General features: G+C 40.3%; 1 protein-coding gene across 1 annotated transcript in view; it reads right to left on the bottom strand.

Moving 5' to 3' along the window:
- Window positions 1-15,766, bottom strand: part of HECW1 (HECT, C2 and WW domain containing E3 ubiquitin protein ligase 1) — a gene marked incomplete at its 5' end in the record, with an annotated part of 125,589 nt that overhangs the window by 36,525 nt on the left and 73,298 nt on the right. Inside the window, 8 exons of the mRNA XM_010078769.1 lie at window positions 719-832; window positions 2,242-2,362; window positions 4,554-4,663; window positions 5,728-5,811; window positions 7,839-7,935; window positions 8,135-8,240; window positions 13,409-13,543; window positions 14,141-14,326. Of these exons, the coding sequence (XP_010077071.1) occupies window positions 719-832; window positions 2,242-2,362; window positions 4,554-4,663; window positions 5,728-5,811; window positions 7,839-7,935; window positions 8,135-8,240; window positions 13,409-13,543; window positions 14,141-14,326 (953 nt within the window). The remainder of the gene's footprint in view (window positions 1-718; window positions 833-2,241; window positions 2,363-4,553; window positions 4,664-5,727; window positions 5,812-7,838; window positions 7,936-8,134; window positions 8,241-13,408; window positions 13,544-14,140; window positions 14,327-15,766) is intronic.

Below are 15,766 nucleotides of genomic sequence, written 5' to 3'. Positions count from 1 at the left end.
GCACGTGGATTAAGCCTCAATTACAATGTAGCTCTTGAGGTGAGCCAGAGTGGTTTTGAAAGGTTCTGTTTAGATTTGGAAACAAAAGGTCAGAAGCTGGCTTTAATCATACAAGAATGGCTCATGGATTTGTAAGGCTGGCAGAAAGTCTCCTAAGAAGAGGCCTTCTCAGGAGACTTCTGTTACTTTCAGCTTCCAACTGGGTGAATTAAACCATAAGGACTGAACAGCGTTCATGTTTCTCACTTCAGCCAGAAAGAAGAAGTCCACATATGGATAACAAAGGATCATTAGATGGCATGCAAAGCAAAATTTGTGAAGCAAAACCAGATCCATTTATGTAGAGTTAGAGTAACAAAGGGGATAAAGGTCTGGTCTCTAACTATAGCCCTGGGACTGATTCAGTATTTAAATGTGGGCCCATAGTTCAGTTTTGCCTTCCAGCCAGTCAAAATACATATGCCAACAAGATAACATTAGATGTAACCACTTCATTGTCACTCTGAGACATCTAGATGGAAGGTGCTATAGGAAAATGAAGCATTATTGCTATTGTTATTTTTAACAAATGTTTGAGGTGATTAAGATGAATCACTTACTCAGAGGTCAAACAAAAGCAAAGAAACATTGCATAACAAGAGAGGCTCAGCCTGAGTCAACCCTGTGTTTTGCAACATAACAGCTACTTCAAAACTGATAGCATTTAGTGGTTCCCTACCCTTCCTCGCCAACAAACGTGACGTAGAGTTTGTTCCGCTGGAGCTCCTTGCGTGAATATGCCATTACCTGGTTGAAGGTGCCTTCCAGCAAGTGGTCACGTCGTATAATTAACCTGTAAAGGGAGGCAGAAATAGAGATTTAATGATTGAGTCTTGTGTGAGCCTGTGGGGCTGCAGGTAAACACGAGCTAGTAAAGCGAGACATTCGTTCTCACTGAACTTAATAATGCATCCACCGGTGCACATGCCACTTGACCACCATGGGTTTTCAGGGAGTTGTTTCATGAGGCTTTTCTATATGCCTCAAAGGTGAATGTCTTCACAATGCTGTGATTAGATTCAGAGTGTTGCTCTAATGCACTGTTGCTCTAAGATGCTCACTGTAACTGCCTCTATGTACAAATTTGTATGGTAGAGGGGACTGTGCGTTTCCTATGTATATGAGGTCACAGCTTTCTGGGATTGGCCCCAAACTCTTCCTGGATTTTATCCAGTGAATGTCCCTGGAATTACTGCAGGAGAGCAACCAAAGGGAGTATCAGCCTCTGTTTATACAACACACCTCTCACTCCCCTGCCAACCTCTAAAACAACTTAATGACTAGTACATTTAAACACCATCTGTGCAAGAAATCCTTCTTGTCTGTACGTTCATGGACATTTTAAGACAGAGATTCTAAACTGTATTTCGTGTCTGCCTTGGACCCACGAGCAAGACACCACAAGAGATAACCAATGGCTAGGACTCCCCAGCTCTGTAAGAATATTTTGATGATGACATTTGCCTGGAATAAACTGCTTGGTTTCATACTTTTTTTTTTCCCACAACAGATGTGATTTGGTAGGAAGCCAGCCTGATGCATAAATTTAACCAGATGCCCAGGAAATACCTTAGAAACACATAGTCCTTTGGCCAAGCTGGATAACTAGATCAAGCACAAATAGGTACAGAGTCACAAGCCAACTAACAAAATGTCTGGAAAACAAACTCCACAATCATGTGACAGAGATCCCCAAAATATATGAAGAGAGGCAGAAATCTCTCTAGTTCAAATCCAGGAGGGCTACCAACACAAAGAATTACAGAAAGTTAAACCTGCATGTACAGGCTAACTTCTGTAGGGTCATACTTTCGTCCTGAGTTATAGTGACATGTAGATCCAAAGGCTTTGGAGTCACCTCATCATTACAATGACGTAACTGTTAATAATCTCTGGTGAAGGTTTGCCTCAATGGATGATTCTTCTACTAGCAAATTATAGGTAGGAATAGCAACATCCCTGCTAAATAGGTAGGGAACGAGAGTCTAAGAGAATAAGAATCTATAAGGAATATAACTTCCAGACAAAAGCCTCTTGAAGGTCACTGTTTTGCAGGATATACTAACATCGTATCTCACCCTGATGATTCATGCAATCTCTGGTGTGTTTCCCACTCCCAATCAGTGTCTTCATTCACGGATAACGATAAAAGAGAAAGCTACACCATTTTAGACTATTTGAGTGACTTGTCATAATACTCACTTAATTTTACCTGGACCTTGCCCATAACCTTTGGCTTCAAGTTTTCGATAGAAATTGCGCAGCTTGGCTTCAAAGTCCCTCCTGTATGGAGAAGGTGCTCTTGCACTTGCTCGTTGCAGTCCTGGTGGGAAAATGAAGAGCATCCTAAAGTGTAAGGGTCTTTAAATTTTTCCAAATCATGCAGCTGATGTTTCCAGACAGAACTGGCTAACAAATGCGTTAGGAACTTCTTACAGGTATACTGTGCACTCAGTATTCTATTTGTTCTACCTGTCACTCATGGAGTTGTAAGTTCCTATAAATCAATGATTGCAATGACTTCTAGGGGCTGTACCTTCTTCACTAAAAGAATTGTTAAGCTCAGCTTGTGTGTGCCTTTGTGTTGCCTCAGCCTTTAACTGTGATTGATCTGAACAGAAAGGCAAGGATCAGAAAGGCATAAGATAGGCTGACATGCATAGCTCCCACTCGCAGTCATTAGTATTTAGGTTTTCTTTCCCTTTTGCATTTTTAAGAGATCGCTCTCCTCTGCATTTTATAAGAGATCTCCTTACTTGGCAGGATTAAACCTCTGGAGCTCAAAGCAATGCTTCTCATTGGAGCCGAGCACCCTAGCCAAGCTTGGAATCGGGTTTGCCTGCATTAATCTGAGTGTATATTAAACACTTCCAGCTATAAACACAAAACCCCTTTGTGGCATCGAGAAGGATTTCTGTCAGTAAGAAATGCTACATTTTCCTATTACAATTCACACATACAGCAGATTTTCAGTAATTTGGGACCTGTTTGATTTTGAAGTCTGCATTCTTAAAGTAGCCGATTAGTCCTTTTGTCTGAACAAGTGCCATGCCACAAAGGGTCAAAGAAAGGATCCATGAAATCACATTTCCCTATCTCATTACAGAAGACAATAAAAACAAGCCCTTTTTATGAGAAATTTGCCAGAAAATCCTCCACAGGAAGACAAAAAAAAAAAAAAATCACATTTAGTGGGAGCACAAAGAATCACGGTTGCCAGAAGGGAAGGACATTACTGATTGTCTCTGCTGGTAGAACAGAAAGGCATATGTACATGCAGTGCAAAAAGAACCCCTTGCAACACTTCTTTTCTTCTGTCAGACTTTCTACCCCCTCCAGGACATAAGAGAATGGGTGTTCTCATGGGCTCTGTAACCAGTGGCAGAAGTAAGCAAGCAGATAATATGTTGTGGGAAATTAGTATTTGCACTTCTTATGTTTTCACAAGAACAGGTAAAGACCAGTGCAGTTCTTTTAATGTTCTCCTAAGTCATGTTGTTGCCAAATATTTTTGTCTTGCAGGAGACTCGTTTATGATCTGTCCTGATGTAGAGGAGGACAACTGTATTAACAATGGTGTTAAAACTCATTAATGAAAATAGGACATTCTGACAAAACACTGGCCTCTTGTAGACAAGGATTCAGCATTTAACTTCTTCACATCAAAAACCCTTCCAATTTTCCACAGCCACCTCTGAGATTTGAATGTCTCTTGTCCATTAATTTTGTTGGAAACCAGATAATTTAATGAATGTTTAAAAAGCTCAGCCAAAAATGGATGTCTTCAGATCACATTTCTGTTGATTCTCTCAAAACGGCCACTGGACACAGCCTTGCAGTGAGACTGCGGTGGGGGTTGTATATCTTGGCAAACGGGAGGCATTAGCTTCTCAAATTTCTATAGCATAAACAATAACTACAGAGACATACCACAGCTGGAAATAACCTTCTCAGACAGCATGTCTTTCTAGTAAATATGTTTCCTGTCAAACCTAAGTTAATGGGCTCAACACGGGAGGTCAGACTACATGATCAAGACGATCACCTCAGATCTTAAAATAGGTGAGTCTTGGAAGAAGGCAAGTCTTTGGAACACAGAGCGGAGGATAGTAAACTTGACAGGAGTACTGGCCGTATTGCAACACACCTTTGACTTGGAAGTTGTTCTTTGCTCCTTAAACATAACAGCAGTGTGCTTCCATGTCAGTGAATTATGTTTGGAGTGCACCATTCTCTTATCCTAATCCTTCCCAGCTACATAAAATCCAGGAAAACACCTTCTCTTCCATATGGGCAATTTCTGATATCTATGTTTCAGCTACTGGTAATATTTCGAAAGACACATAACAGCAACAGCAACCGATCCAGCAAAAAAAGGACCTGGGGTCAGATTCAGAGGGGGCACTGGAATTACCAGGCTGACAACTCATGCTGGCTCTGAATCTGCCCCTTTGTTTTTATTAGGAGAAATACCACAAATGCAAGATTTTGTATTATTTTTACCACCCCTTTACCTGGAGAATTTTGGGGTGATGAACAGGGTGAGCAGCGAGGAGAGAAACTGTAACCAGGATGAAAGGCAGCCTGCAGTGGTATGTAGGACATAATATCCTCTTCAAAAAGGCTGCATGGAAGAAGCAACAGGGAGAGGTTCGGTTCACAATCATCACATGAAGTAATGTAAATATGCAGTATGGTACAAGTCTGCTGTGGCCGTAAGTTTGGGTATATTTCTGAACTCATGGATTCATAAAATCCACAGGTTTCCCAAATCAGGCATAGTTACCAGTAATAACAAAATGAATTTTATTAGACATTCCGTGCTAACACAGTGACTCAATCTACTGATAGTAAAGATCGGAGGCTATGTAGTAAACAGAGACAACTTCAACACACTGAAGGGAGAAGCAAAGACACACACATATGCCTTCCAGGTTGTTTTTCTTGGGTCTTATATTTTCATATAGCTCAGTTCTTTGACCATTCAGATTAAGTTTATGGGAATAAGCTGTAAAGTTCCTGCGTTAGGCGGTGTTACATGGCACACCAAAACCACCTGGGTAATGCAACATTTTCCGTTTAAGACCAAGACAATAAAATAAGGCCTTATCTGTGCTAATCAAAAGTAGCTAGGACTGAAAGACCAAGCTCCCTGGTATCAATAAAAATTAAAGCCTTATCTACGTTACCCAAACAACGCTCACTGCACTGTACATGGAGGTTTCATTAGTGTGACATGGACGTGCGTGTGTGTGGAGCGCTGCTGCAGCAAAACCAGCAATTTAACGAGCAGTTACATTATTTACTTATACTGACAAAGCCAAGGTTTTTTCCTCTTTTTTTAAAAAAAAAAAAAAAAAAAAAAAAAGGAAACAAGGATTTTTCCATTAAAAGGAAACATTTTGACCTGATTCTTTTTTATCTGCTACTTGATGGTAACAGCTATATTGACAGAGCTGGGGGGGATGGAGCTTACTACACTGATGGAGGCTGCCTTCCAGGAAGATAGAGTTGACAGATACACTCTGGTGGAATTATTTTGGGGGAATATCAGTAACAATGGATCCTATTCTAATTACAAATGACCCAGAAGATTTAACAAAGTCTTTTCAATTACGCTGAGAAAGAGACAGCCAGCTTCTCTGGTACCATAAGTAACGACATTATGCTTTTTATCAAATTGATTACCTCAGCAGAATTACTAAATCTGCATCACAGGACAACTTTTCAAGCCCATGGGTACCCTCTGTCCGAATGTAATGGATCTTCTCCCTGAAACATAAATTATATTCTTGACAAGAGAATAAAGAAAAAAAAAAGAAGAAAACATGCCATTATCAAGGCATGAACTGCAGAGTTACTATTACTTGGTATTTTGCCAGTTCCTTTTTCTCTCCTTACAAAATGGCAAACATCTTAACTGTCTGACTAATTTTCTAATCTCTAATTAACGCACTTGCAAAAAAGAATCTATTTATATCACTCAGTTTCCTGATCCAAGAGGAAGAGATTTTTATACCATATTTTAGAAAACAGAATGATTCTTAGTCCTCCAAGCTCATGTGTAGCACTATAGCTAACGTCACTGACAGACAGACTTTTTGTTTAAGCCTACAACCAACATACCACCTTTCGTTAGCAGAATTTCATATAATACCTCTTCCTTCACCTCTGTCTGTTCTATCTGGCAAATAACACTCTGTATCATATACTTGATATTAATTGATCACACAAGGTTATACAGTACATGTGTAAAATCATACATTTGGTTGTTTAAATGAATGCTAATAAGAGTGCGAAACATAGGATAGGTTCCTACTGGCAGATCAGGACCATGGAAGATACAGATCTACACCCCAATCTGTCACTGTGTTTCTAAAGCACTGAAGTGCCCAAGAATATTTATTCTAGTATCAAGTCAAAGGATTCTACCTCAAGTCCAGGATGTGCTTTAGTACCTTGCTGGGTGGGGCTGCAAAGTACTGCAGAATCAAGCCTTGTAAAAGATGGACATTTGTCTCCCAGGAGTTTGCTTAAGACCTGCTGTATGGGCATTAGATGGCAGCTTGGGATCACTCCTGACTTAAGCTACAATCAAAGCAATGACCTGGAGGTGAAGGGCTCAATATCCTGTTACAAATCTCATTATGCAATGGCTAAGCTGTCCAGACCCTATCACTAGTCAATTTTGTTCTCTGCTCAAAAGGAGATAAAAGCATCATCTGTTCTCTGAGAAATTCAAATTACAGCTGAGAAAAAAAACCAAAGTCTGGAATAATTTGATGGTGAAGATAAAAAACTCTCAGTTACAGAAACGTACATCTTGAATACTGGGAGCATTTTTCATTCTTTCTCCCTCGTTTTATTTCAATGTATTAGTTCCTCCAGGAAGGAAGTCTAATCCTTACATCCGAAGAACTCTTTGTCTGGCCCTCATAGGTAAATGATGAGTCAAGTAAGGCTACCAGCAGAAACCGCACCACAGGAACTTGAACGTCCTTCCCTTGCTCTTCCTTCTCTCCTTTACCAGGCCCCCAGCCACGCTTTTCACTGCGCAGTACAAACTAAGCATGTGGTCTTAGCTTGTGCACACTGGCATTGCTGAGACTGACTAACGCCAGCTTAGGTTCTTGGCCAAAATAACTACTTTAAGCTTTGGAATTAGAACACATTTAAATTGCACTGGCTTTTGGTTAATTTTTTTAAAGAAAATTTTTAAAGAAATTTTTAAATTTTTTAAAAACCCAACAGGAAAGAAATGGGCATAAGAAAGACAATTTAATTACTTTGGAAAGGACTACCATTAAGTCATAAGTGAGAAAGATTAAAGACAGGAGTACAATTTACTTCATGTTCCTACTTCTTACATAAAATCTAGGGTGACTATGTCCATGGCAGGGGTATAAATCCAACCATGAGCTAAAATCCCGCTTCTGCTGAAGTTATGGGTTTTTTTGCTGCTGACTTCCATCAAAACACAATTTTAACACTATCTTCTGAAAAGCAGAGACAAAGTAGGGGAAGACAGAGTTTCTACTATTCAATAATACTTAGAGATGAAATTAGATATGTCACGATTTGCCCATAGTTATTTTGGTTCTTCTTACTTCTTGGGTGTCTGTGGAAAATAACTATAGTAACTACACAGATTCTGGTGGTCCACACCTACTCTTTAATGGTGGCAGTTCCATATGGGGCCCAAGTTCATCTTTTGTCCTGCAGTTACTAGGTTTTGTTTTTCCCCACTACAAGAAGTCCTTCCTGGAACTTGGTGTCAGCCATCTGGAAGAAAGCGGTACCTGAGTGCATGGTTTCTGGCCAAGCTGGGCTGACGCTCCTGCAGCATCTCAAAAATGTTGGGTTGGCGTAGAAATGCAACAATCTTGTCATTGTAAGCTGGAAAAGGAAAACAAATATGAAGGCTTTATTTACCATTCAGGGGGTCCAGTCACATCACCGTGACTGTGCAGGGGCACACTGACTGCGCTGCTGTTGAGGCACAGGGCAACGTGAAGCAGTGCATGTGGTTGATGAGAAGTTCTGAAAAACATCTTTGTGAGTGCTGCTTTGAAAAGAAAAAAGAAGGTTGGCTTACCCAGAGGTAACGTCTCATGATGGTGCTGGTTTTGAATAGCTGTTACAAGACTATTGCCTGATCTGGGCAATAGAGTAACTCCTCTGTTTCGAGAGACTTCGGAGGCCTACAACAGAGGAAAAGGGAAGATAGGCAAACTGACCATCAGCAGCACATCAGTCAGTAAAAAGGTTTCTCATCGTTACTTCTCTGACTTTCAAGAACGGCCCATGATACTGATTGATTGAAGGACAGAAAGTCTGCTTAAATTGCATAACCAGAAATAGAAATCAAATTGTATCCATTAAAGAAGAACATAACCTGAAGAGTTGCCAGAAAGAGTAGTAAGAAGGAAATTTATCACTCTTACTTAACTGAGGAATGTAAAGAATACCACTGTCCTAAACACAGCATGTACTGAATGCAATCACATAAAGAAAGAAGACACATTAAAAGATGGGAAAACACTCAGATGTAAGGATATTAAAAGCCATACAACGAGGTCTGGCAATTTGTCTTCAGCAAGTCACGGCTTGCTGTGTAACTGTTTGTAGACCTGTGCAAGCTCCAGGGAACTCGCCTCTCTCACATATGTGCTCTTCCACAGCGTGGCCATAGTGAAGCCAACAGAGGAACGTTGCTACAAATGAGGGCAATAATTCCAAATTATTCAAATAAGTGCACCTTATCAGGACAAGATGCGTATGAATTCCAACTGCCATTCTACTGGGCTGATGGCTGCTGCTTTCTCACTGCACAAATTGTAGCACTTGGCAACCACTTCAGGAAGAAATTGCCCCTACTCCAATATTTTAAATGCTTAGCTCTGCATCCAAGCGAATGGTGCCAATCCATTTTCAGTGGTACGGCCAAATGCCAGGTCTTTCAACTGGATAAAAATGAAAACTGAGAAGCTAAATGTGACTGGCAAGTTGCCTTTGGAGCACATAAAGCATAAAAATGTTCAAATGTAACAAGAAACCACTCAATGCACTTGATACGTGTCAATACACAGGTTAAACAATGAAAAATCTTAATGATTCTAATTAAAACATACTGTGAAAACACAAAACTGCTGTCAAAGTACCCAGTAAATGTTTTGCTTCATCATTCAGTTATGATTTCACTTGCACCCATTTTATATTGGCATGCATCTGCTGATAACAGGAGAGTTATCCCAGGGTCAGGGAGAACAGTCAAGCCTGCAGTATTTAATAGACTGATGTGCTAACCTTGGTCCAACCCTTCTCACCTTTAAAAACAGGAAGAACTTCCAAGCAGGTCACACACAATTCTACACAATCATCTAGATTGCAAGAATCCAGTTCTGTACGCACCTTAATGTAATAAACTGCACGCTCTGTGGTGCTGTACTTCTCTTCATCACCATCACCAGGCATCATTAATGCTGTCTTTACATCATGGTCTTTATGCATTTACACCTCTAAACAATTTTTCTCTGGCAACACAACAGCCGTCTAATTAACTTCTGTTTTGCCAACACTCGTCTTTCCAATCTTTTAGCCAATATAGTACAATTGATTGCTCCAATTCAATGTTTAATCACAATCGCCTTGTCTGCTTTGACTTTCTAATTAAACCATTTAATGTAGGTTAGCATATTATTCTCAAATTAAAAATTAGAGACCGCTCTAATGATTTAGTGACCTGGTTCATCTAGTGCAGGGTAATCTGACAGATGGATGGCAGGGTTTAACAGCTTTGCAATTGATCCTGGGATGTTGCAACCGGAGTGGAGACTCCAAACTATCACAGGAACCTTTCAATGATATAATACCCTTTCCTGGGTTTTATATCACTGCTGGATTTGAGAGGCTCCTGCCTGTTTGAGTACTGCTGCTTGCTTGTTTGTGGTTTGGGTCAGTAAGGAGATTTATATCCTGCTATGTCCCAGTACCTCCTCTGCTTTTCCTGCTAACCAGAAACTCTCCATTATGGATGCCTGCTTCTTTTTGTCTTTAAAATCTCTACCCTGTAATCGTACATGTTGATTTCCATTGCAGGCGGAAAGTCACTTAGAGGGAATGGAAAGTGCGTCTGACCTGTTCTGTTTACAGCAGTGGCAGAAGGAAATGAAGCACTTCGTGACCTACGTTCTTTTAGTTATTTATGGCCAGTATAGCTACCTAAACTTTCCTTTCAAAAATCAAGCAACCCAGAGTAGCATCAACCACCTTTTCCTGTAACAGATTGATACCCTTAAAGAAGTGCTTAATAAAGAATCTGTAGCATTATTGTCAAATTAATATCTAATACCATTTCATATCAAGAATCTACTCAGGTGGACATCAAAAGTCTTTTCAGAAGTCCTTCAGTTAGAAGGATAATTCAACATGAAGAAAAGCATAAATATTATGGAATAATTTATGAAATGGATGCCTTCTTTCCTGGAAGAGCGAAATGGAATGCTATTTATATGCACAGATTTTTTTTTTAAAAAACAGCCCACCATATACAGATTAAGGGAAAAAGGGCAGTTTTAATCTCTGTTTGGCCTGTTAATAGTAGGGGTAGGCCTTGAATAAAAGTACTCGGAAGCAAGAGCCAGCCTTCTACAGAAGCTGTGCAATTGCTATTTCTATTCTCTGCTAAGAAAGAATTTTAAATGTCATAAAGCAAAGAAAACTGCCGTACTTGAGAAAGCATATTTTTATGTTCCAATTGCATAAGGGAGCTTTAAAGGTACATTTGAAACAGTAAAAATCAATACTTTATTAGTATTGCAAGATATTCTATTCAACACCACAGATTATGAGGCAGGAATCAAGGCCACATTTTGATGAGCCAAAAGGATTTAGAGGATTCATGGATGTCACGGAAAGGAGGGCAGGAGACCACAGTTTTTACTTCAGCACCACAACCTATTCACTGGACTGCCCTTGGCCACGGAGCTGATAAACTTGTTGGTGACAAAGACAAAACTGTCTTTTGCACTGTATTTTGGCTTGAAAGTATGAAGAAATGGAGACCCAATACCCATGTAATCATTAGTTCCTATGAACTAATCATTCCTATGTAATCATTAGTTCCTATTAGTTCTCACTGAATTGCAACCTTGCCTTATTTTGATTGAATTGGTTTAGCTTTTACTATCAAATCTTATTTCTCGTAACGCCTGTCCTCTCCTAGATTAAACAGATCTTTCTATTAATTTTCTAAGAATTCCAGACATGTAATTTGCTTTTTTGTCTGCTGTTGGGTACTGAGATCACAATTTCTCAGAACCATAATAATTTCTTTATGGTGACTCAGCTAAGAGTCATTGCTCAGTGTGTAAAGCTGGGGTGTTTGTTTTTTCCCTACTTTGGGCTCATCTGCCTACAATTTTTGTCTGCTCTTCCCTCAACTGATCACTCTGGGAAGCCCATACAACTCTCTGGCAACTCATTTTGGCACTTGGGCAGGATGTCAGGTGTGTGCATCAAGGCAGAGGGTAGAGTTGTTCTTCTCATTACCCTGACTCTTTTCTATACCTTCTCTGGCACCCACAAGAAATCATGACTGAAGTTTCACTGTTCTGCTTTCCTTCAGCCTGATTCATAGTGTTCAAAACTGATGGTTGTCTTACTTGGTCCTTCATACTGTCCTGGTGACAGATTCCAGAGGCCACACCACCTGCTCAGCAAAGAAACCAGCTGGACTACAGACAGCTGACACATGGCCAGTACAAAGCCCCAGCTGTGTCCTTCCAGACATGATTTATAAGACAAAAGCACCTTCAAATATCCTTGGAAGAAATGGCATGGAACATAATAAATGAGCTGAGTTGCAAATGGTTGAATCTTTTCCTTGCAAACGGTGGGCTTTTAGGCACTGATTCAAAGTCCTTGGAAATCAACGGGAGTCCTTCCAGTGGAGCAGCAGATACTTCCAGAGGGCAAGCTACTGGCTACAACAAGGATGCAGAAGCGCTGTGGGATCTGGGCCACCGAGACTGCAAGTTGAAGGTGCCAGCACTGACAGCTCCCTAGACAGAAGGTCCTGTTGCGTTGGCTGAACATGCCAAATCAGTGGCCTCAATGAACAGCTTACAATTTCCCCAGAGAATCATTACCCAAAAGTATTCAATGTTTTCCACTCCCTTCCCTGTACTTGTTATTTTGGGTTTATTGCAAATTGTTCTTTGTCAGCCTTGCCAGCACTTGCAAAACCAAGTGTATTTTTTGTGCTAGGTCATCTGAGTTGCTCAGCGATGTTTCTATCCCTGACATGTTGTATTTGTATGCAAGCCCCAGGCAAGCATGGGCCCAAATATGAATCATCACGCAGGTGACTTTCACATCCATGTCAATAGTTCAGTCACAACAGCAACACTGAACTGCAGGCTGTTGGCAGAGGGAAGTTGCTAAGTTGGTGGGAAGATATGATTGTAACAGACCCATTGATACACTTCTGTCTTCAGAAAATATGTTGCTGTGTTCACCCGAGATGGGGAAAACCTACCCAAGCTACCTATGCCTGGTCTGCCTTTGGTCCTGAAGTACTGAGCTCACACCCGAGTCAGCTTCTGAACCCAACCCCATTTGGCAGTGGGAGGTGCTCAGACTGTCCCTGCTGCAATAAATTTTAATGTTAGTTTCACAAGCATTTTTCCAGATGTTTTGCTGGAAGAGAAAGATCCTTTGGCCATAATTCATCTCTAGTCCTATTTAGCATCAATCTTTACAAATCTTCAACTGTATAGTTCTGCTATATGAAGAATCTGATGGCTGGTACTTTTTCCTCCTTAAATCCAAAATACAAACCCAAGATTTATTCTTCTATCAATCCTGCCCATGTCCCTCAGTGATAAAAAACATCCCCATGAAACACAGGAAAAATGTTTAATGTGATTGAAAGCTAGGGAAGCAAACCTCAACATACATTACCACACCTGCTAGAGAATAGATCTTTTCAGAGCAGAGTGTCACAGTGGGGAATGAAGAAACATATGAGGCTGCTGAAGTATCAGGCTATAAAAATAATGAATGACTTGACTTCACTAAAGCAAGACTAAGGTGTCAAATATGGATTCTTCTTTTAAAATATTTTTTTCATCATTTCACTTTGGTTTAGTATTACTTGTTTATTATTTTATCCTGAAAACAGTCAATATAAACCTTCATTACCAGCAAGCTCTCAGATAAACCCTTCAGAAAGAAAAAATCCTTATTTCCTTTGGAAGATAAAAATCCACAAGATTGTCTTTTAAAATGCATTTCACAGATAAGAAGTGCTTTTAATTCTACAGAAGATTGCTGTCAAAAATATCCGGATTGATAGTAGCACTATTACCTCTCCAGCGCTGTAGCTCCGAAGTCGCTGAAGATGTTGCCTGTGAGTCAGGTGATTAGGGAGACGACCATTCTGCAATGGGATCCTGGGATCTATGAAAGTGGTGGCACGGCTGTTGTGGTCAACGAAGAAAGACTGAAACACAGAGGAACAATGGTTTTTTGTAAGAAGATTGACAACACTCTAATGGTATCATGGGATCATAAAGTGAAAAACAGTGGCAGCTGTGTGTCAGAAATGCCCTGTTTAGGCACAGTCCATGGAAGATAACTGCAAATGACATGACTTTCTTAGCTGAAGCTAGCATAGCTCTTGGAAAATACTTGAAGTTATGTAGGTCAAAATCATGTGTAATGGCCATAAAGCAAACAAGATAGAAGAGAATAAAATTACTAAGGAACACTGCTTTAGCCTATTGGTGTTTCAAGAAGGCACTCAGCGGAGCTTCATTAGAGGCAGAAACACTAAGTCAAATTTTGCAGTCATGACAGATCTTTAACTTTTTTGTTAGTCCAATGCTGCCTTGGCTATGGTGTGATATTCCACAGAAAGCTGGAGTGTTACTATGCTTCAGAACATCTGTTCTTGAAGCGTTTTTCTGCTTCTAAAGTAACTCTGCTGTTTGTGTTGTTTAAGCCACACCTTCACCAATTTTGAATCAAGAAGGAAGGAATCTTTCATGACCACGTGGCCTGATGTGCTGTGTTAAACAAGTGATTAGTTGTGTCTTACCTTGCCCTGCTGGTCAGTTTTTATCTCCCAGCCGCGAGGAAGCTCCAGTCGGGTATCAGCAAACATGTTGATAAAATTTACCAGGTCTCTGTTGTGCTGATAGCGCTCAAAGTTACGAGCATCTCTACGGATTTTCAGAATCATATGCTTCAAGCAGGTACTGTTAGTGAAGACTCGATAGGCACTCTATGAGAGCGAAAACAGAGGTGAGGAAAATCAATTCTGATGTCAAAACAACATATTTGGTTATTTCATGGGCCATATGCCCAAAGAACTGAAACAAATCCTGTTAGAGTCAAGAACCATTTCCATCTCATTCTTTTGATTTGATTGACTACTTTACATGAACACTTAGAAGAAATGTAATCTGGAAAGAGAAACATCCCACACTTTATGCACAGTTAGCTTGTGCATGAAGTGCCTGTGTGACATACTCCAAAAAGAGGGTCAGCTAAAACACCACACACTCAAGATGCATGTACTATATGCTATTTCATTGCTTCCACTGGTCAACAGAAACACTGCTTGTGTGACTGCATGATGCCAGAGAGAGGCAAAGACAGCTGTGAAGATGTATTTATGCTATAATTCAAATCAAGATGCTCGTGGCAGGATTCATGATCTTAAGAGGACTGCAGTGTAGATGTCTACACTACATCTAAGTGTAGACATCTGTCTACAGCTACATCTAAGCTTGCTCCCTTATTTATGGTCACTTTATAGCCATAGGACACAAACAGACACTTTCAATTGTCTACTTTTGGAAGATAGAAATAATTTCCTGGAACTGAGTATTTGTTTCTACAATGACTACAAAGCATGTCAGATGGAGATTTTTTCATGAGTCAGATGAACGCCACCTCTCAGGCAGCCACTTGATTTCACAATGGGTGTTAAATACACCTCTCAGAAAAACATGCCCTGATGCAGATCTCAGCGAGTTAGTGCTGATCTGGTTGCAGAATAGGGGGCAAAAATGAACGACGTTTGTCACCACTGCGTATTCAATGATAGAGCACCACAAAATACACTTGTGGTGACAACACTTTTTCTAATCCACAGGCTGCTCTTGGGATCTTTTACTTCAAGGAAAAAGCTCCTCAGGACAGGGTAAGAAACTTTACAAAACTCTGAAACTCTTCTGAGCATGTTACTGGAAAGAAATGAGTGCATTGGTTCTGCTGGTCAGCCCAAAGGAGTTAATTACTCACTAAAGGACCATGGGAGGACTCGCGTCCCCAGTGAAGTGAGCCCCAGTGTGTGCACCTGTCATCTGTCCAGAGAATCTGACCCAACAGCCTTAAATTCTCAATTTCTGTGTACTTTTAATGCATTCTAACCCCTATAATGCAACAAAACATTTACAAGTATTCAATTTTATTATGTAAGGATTTATCGTGGTGGTAGCGCTGAGAAGAGAATAATCCCTGCAGTACAGGGTCCCTAATTATGGTAAGGATTGCTAAATTATATGAAGTCACAGAGATATGATCTCTGTCCTGGAGATATGACCTGGTTATGATCCAGGAAAGCTCCATGGTCACAAATTGCTATGATTCCAGCCTATGCTATGACAGAAGTTTTATTTCAATCTAATGTGTGATCAATGACTGTCCGAGTATCTCT

Source organism: Pterocles gutturalis, unplaced genomic scaffold (assembly GCF_000699245.1).
Source record: "Pterocles gutturalis isolate BGI_N339 unplaced genomic scaffold, ASM69924v1 scaffold6306, whole genome shotgun sequence".
NCBI classification, from domain to species: Eukaryota; Metazoa; Chordata; class Aves; order Pterocliformes; family Pteroclidae; genus Pterocles; species Pterocles gutturalis.
The sequence above is the reverse complement of the archived record's forward strand: the minus strand, read 5'-3'. Positions and strand labels throughout refer to the sequence as shown.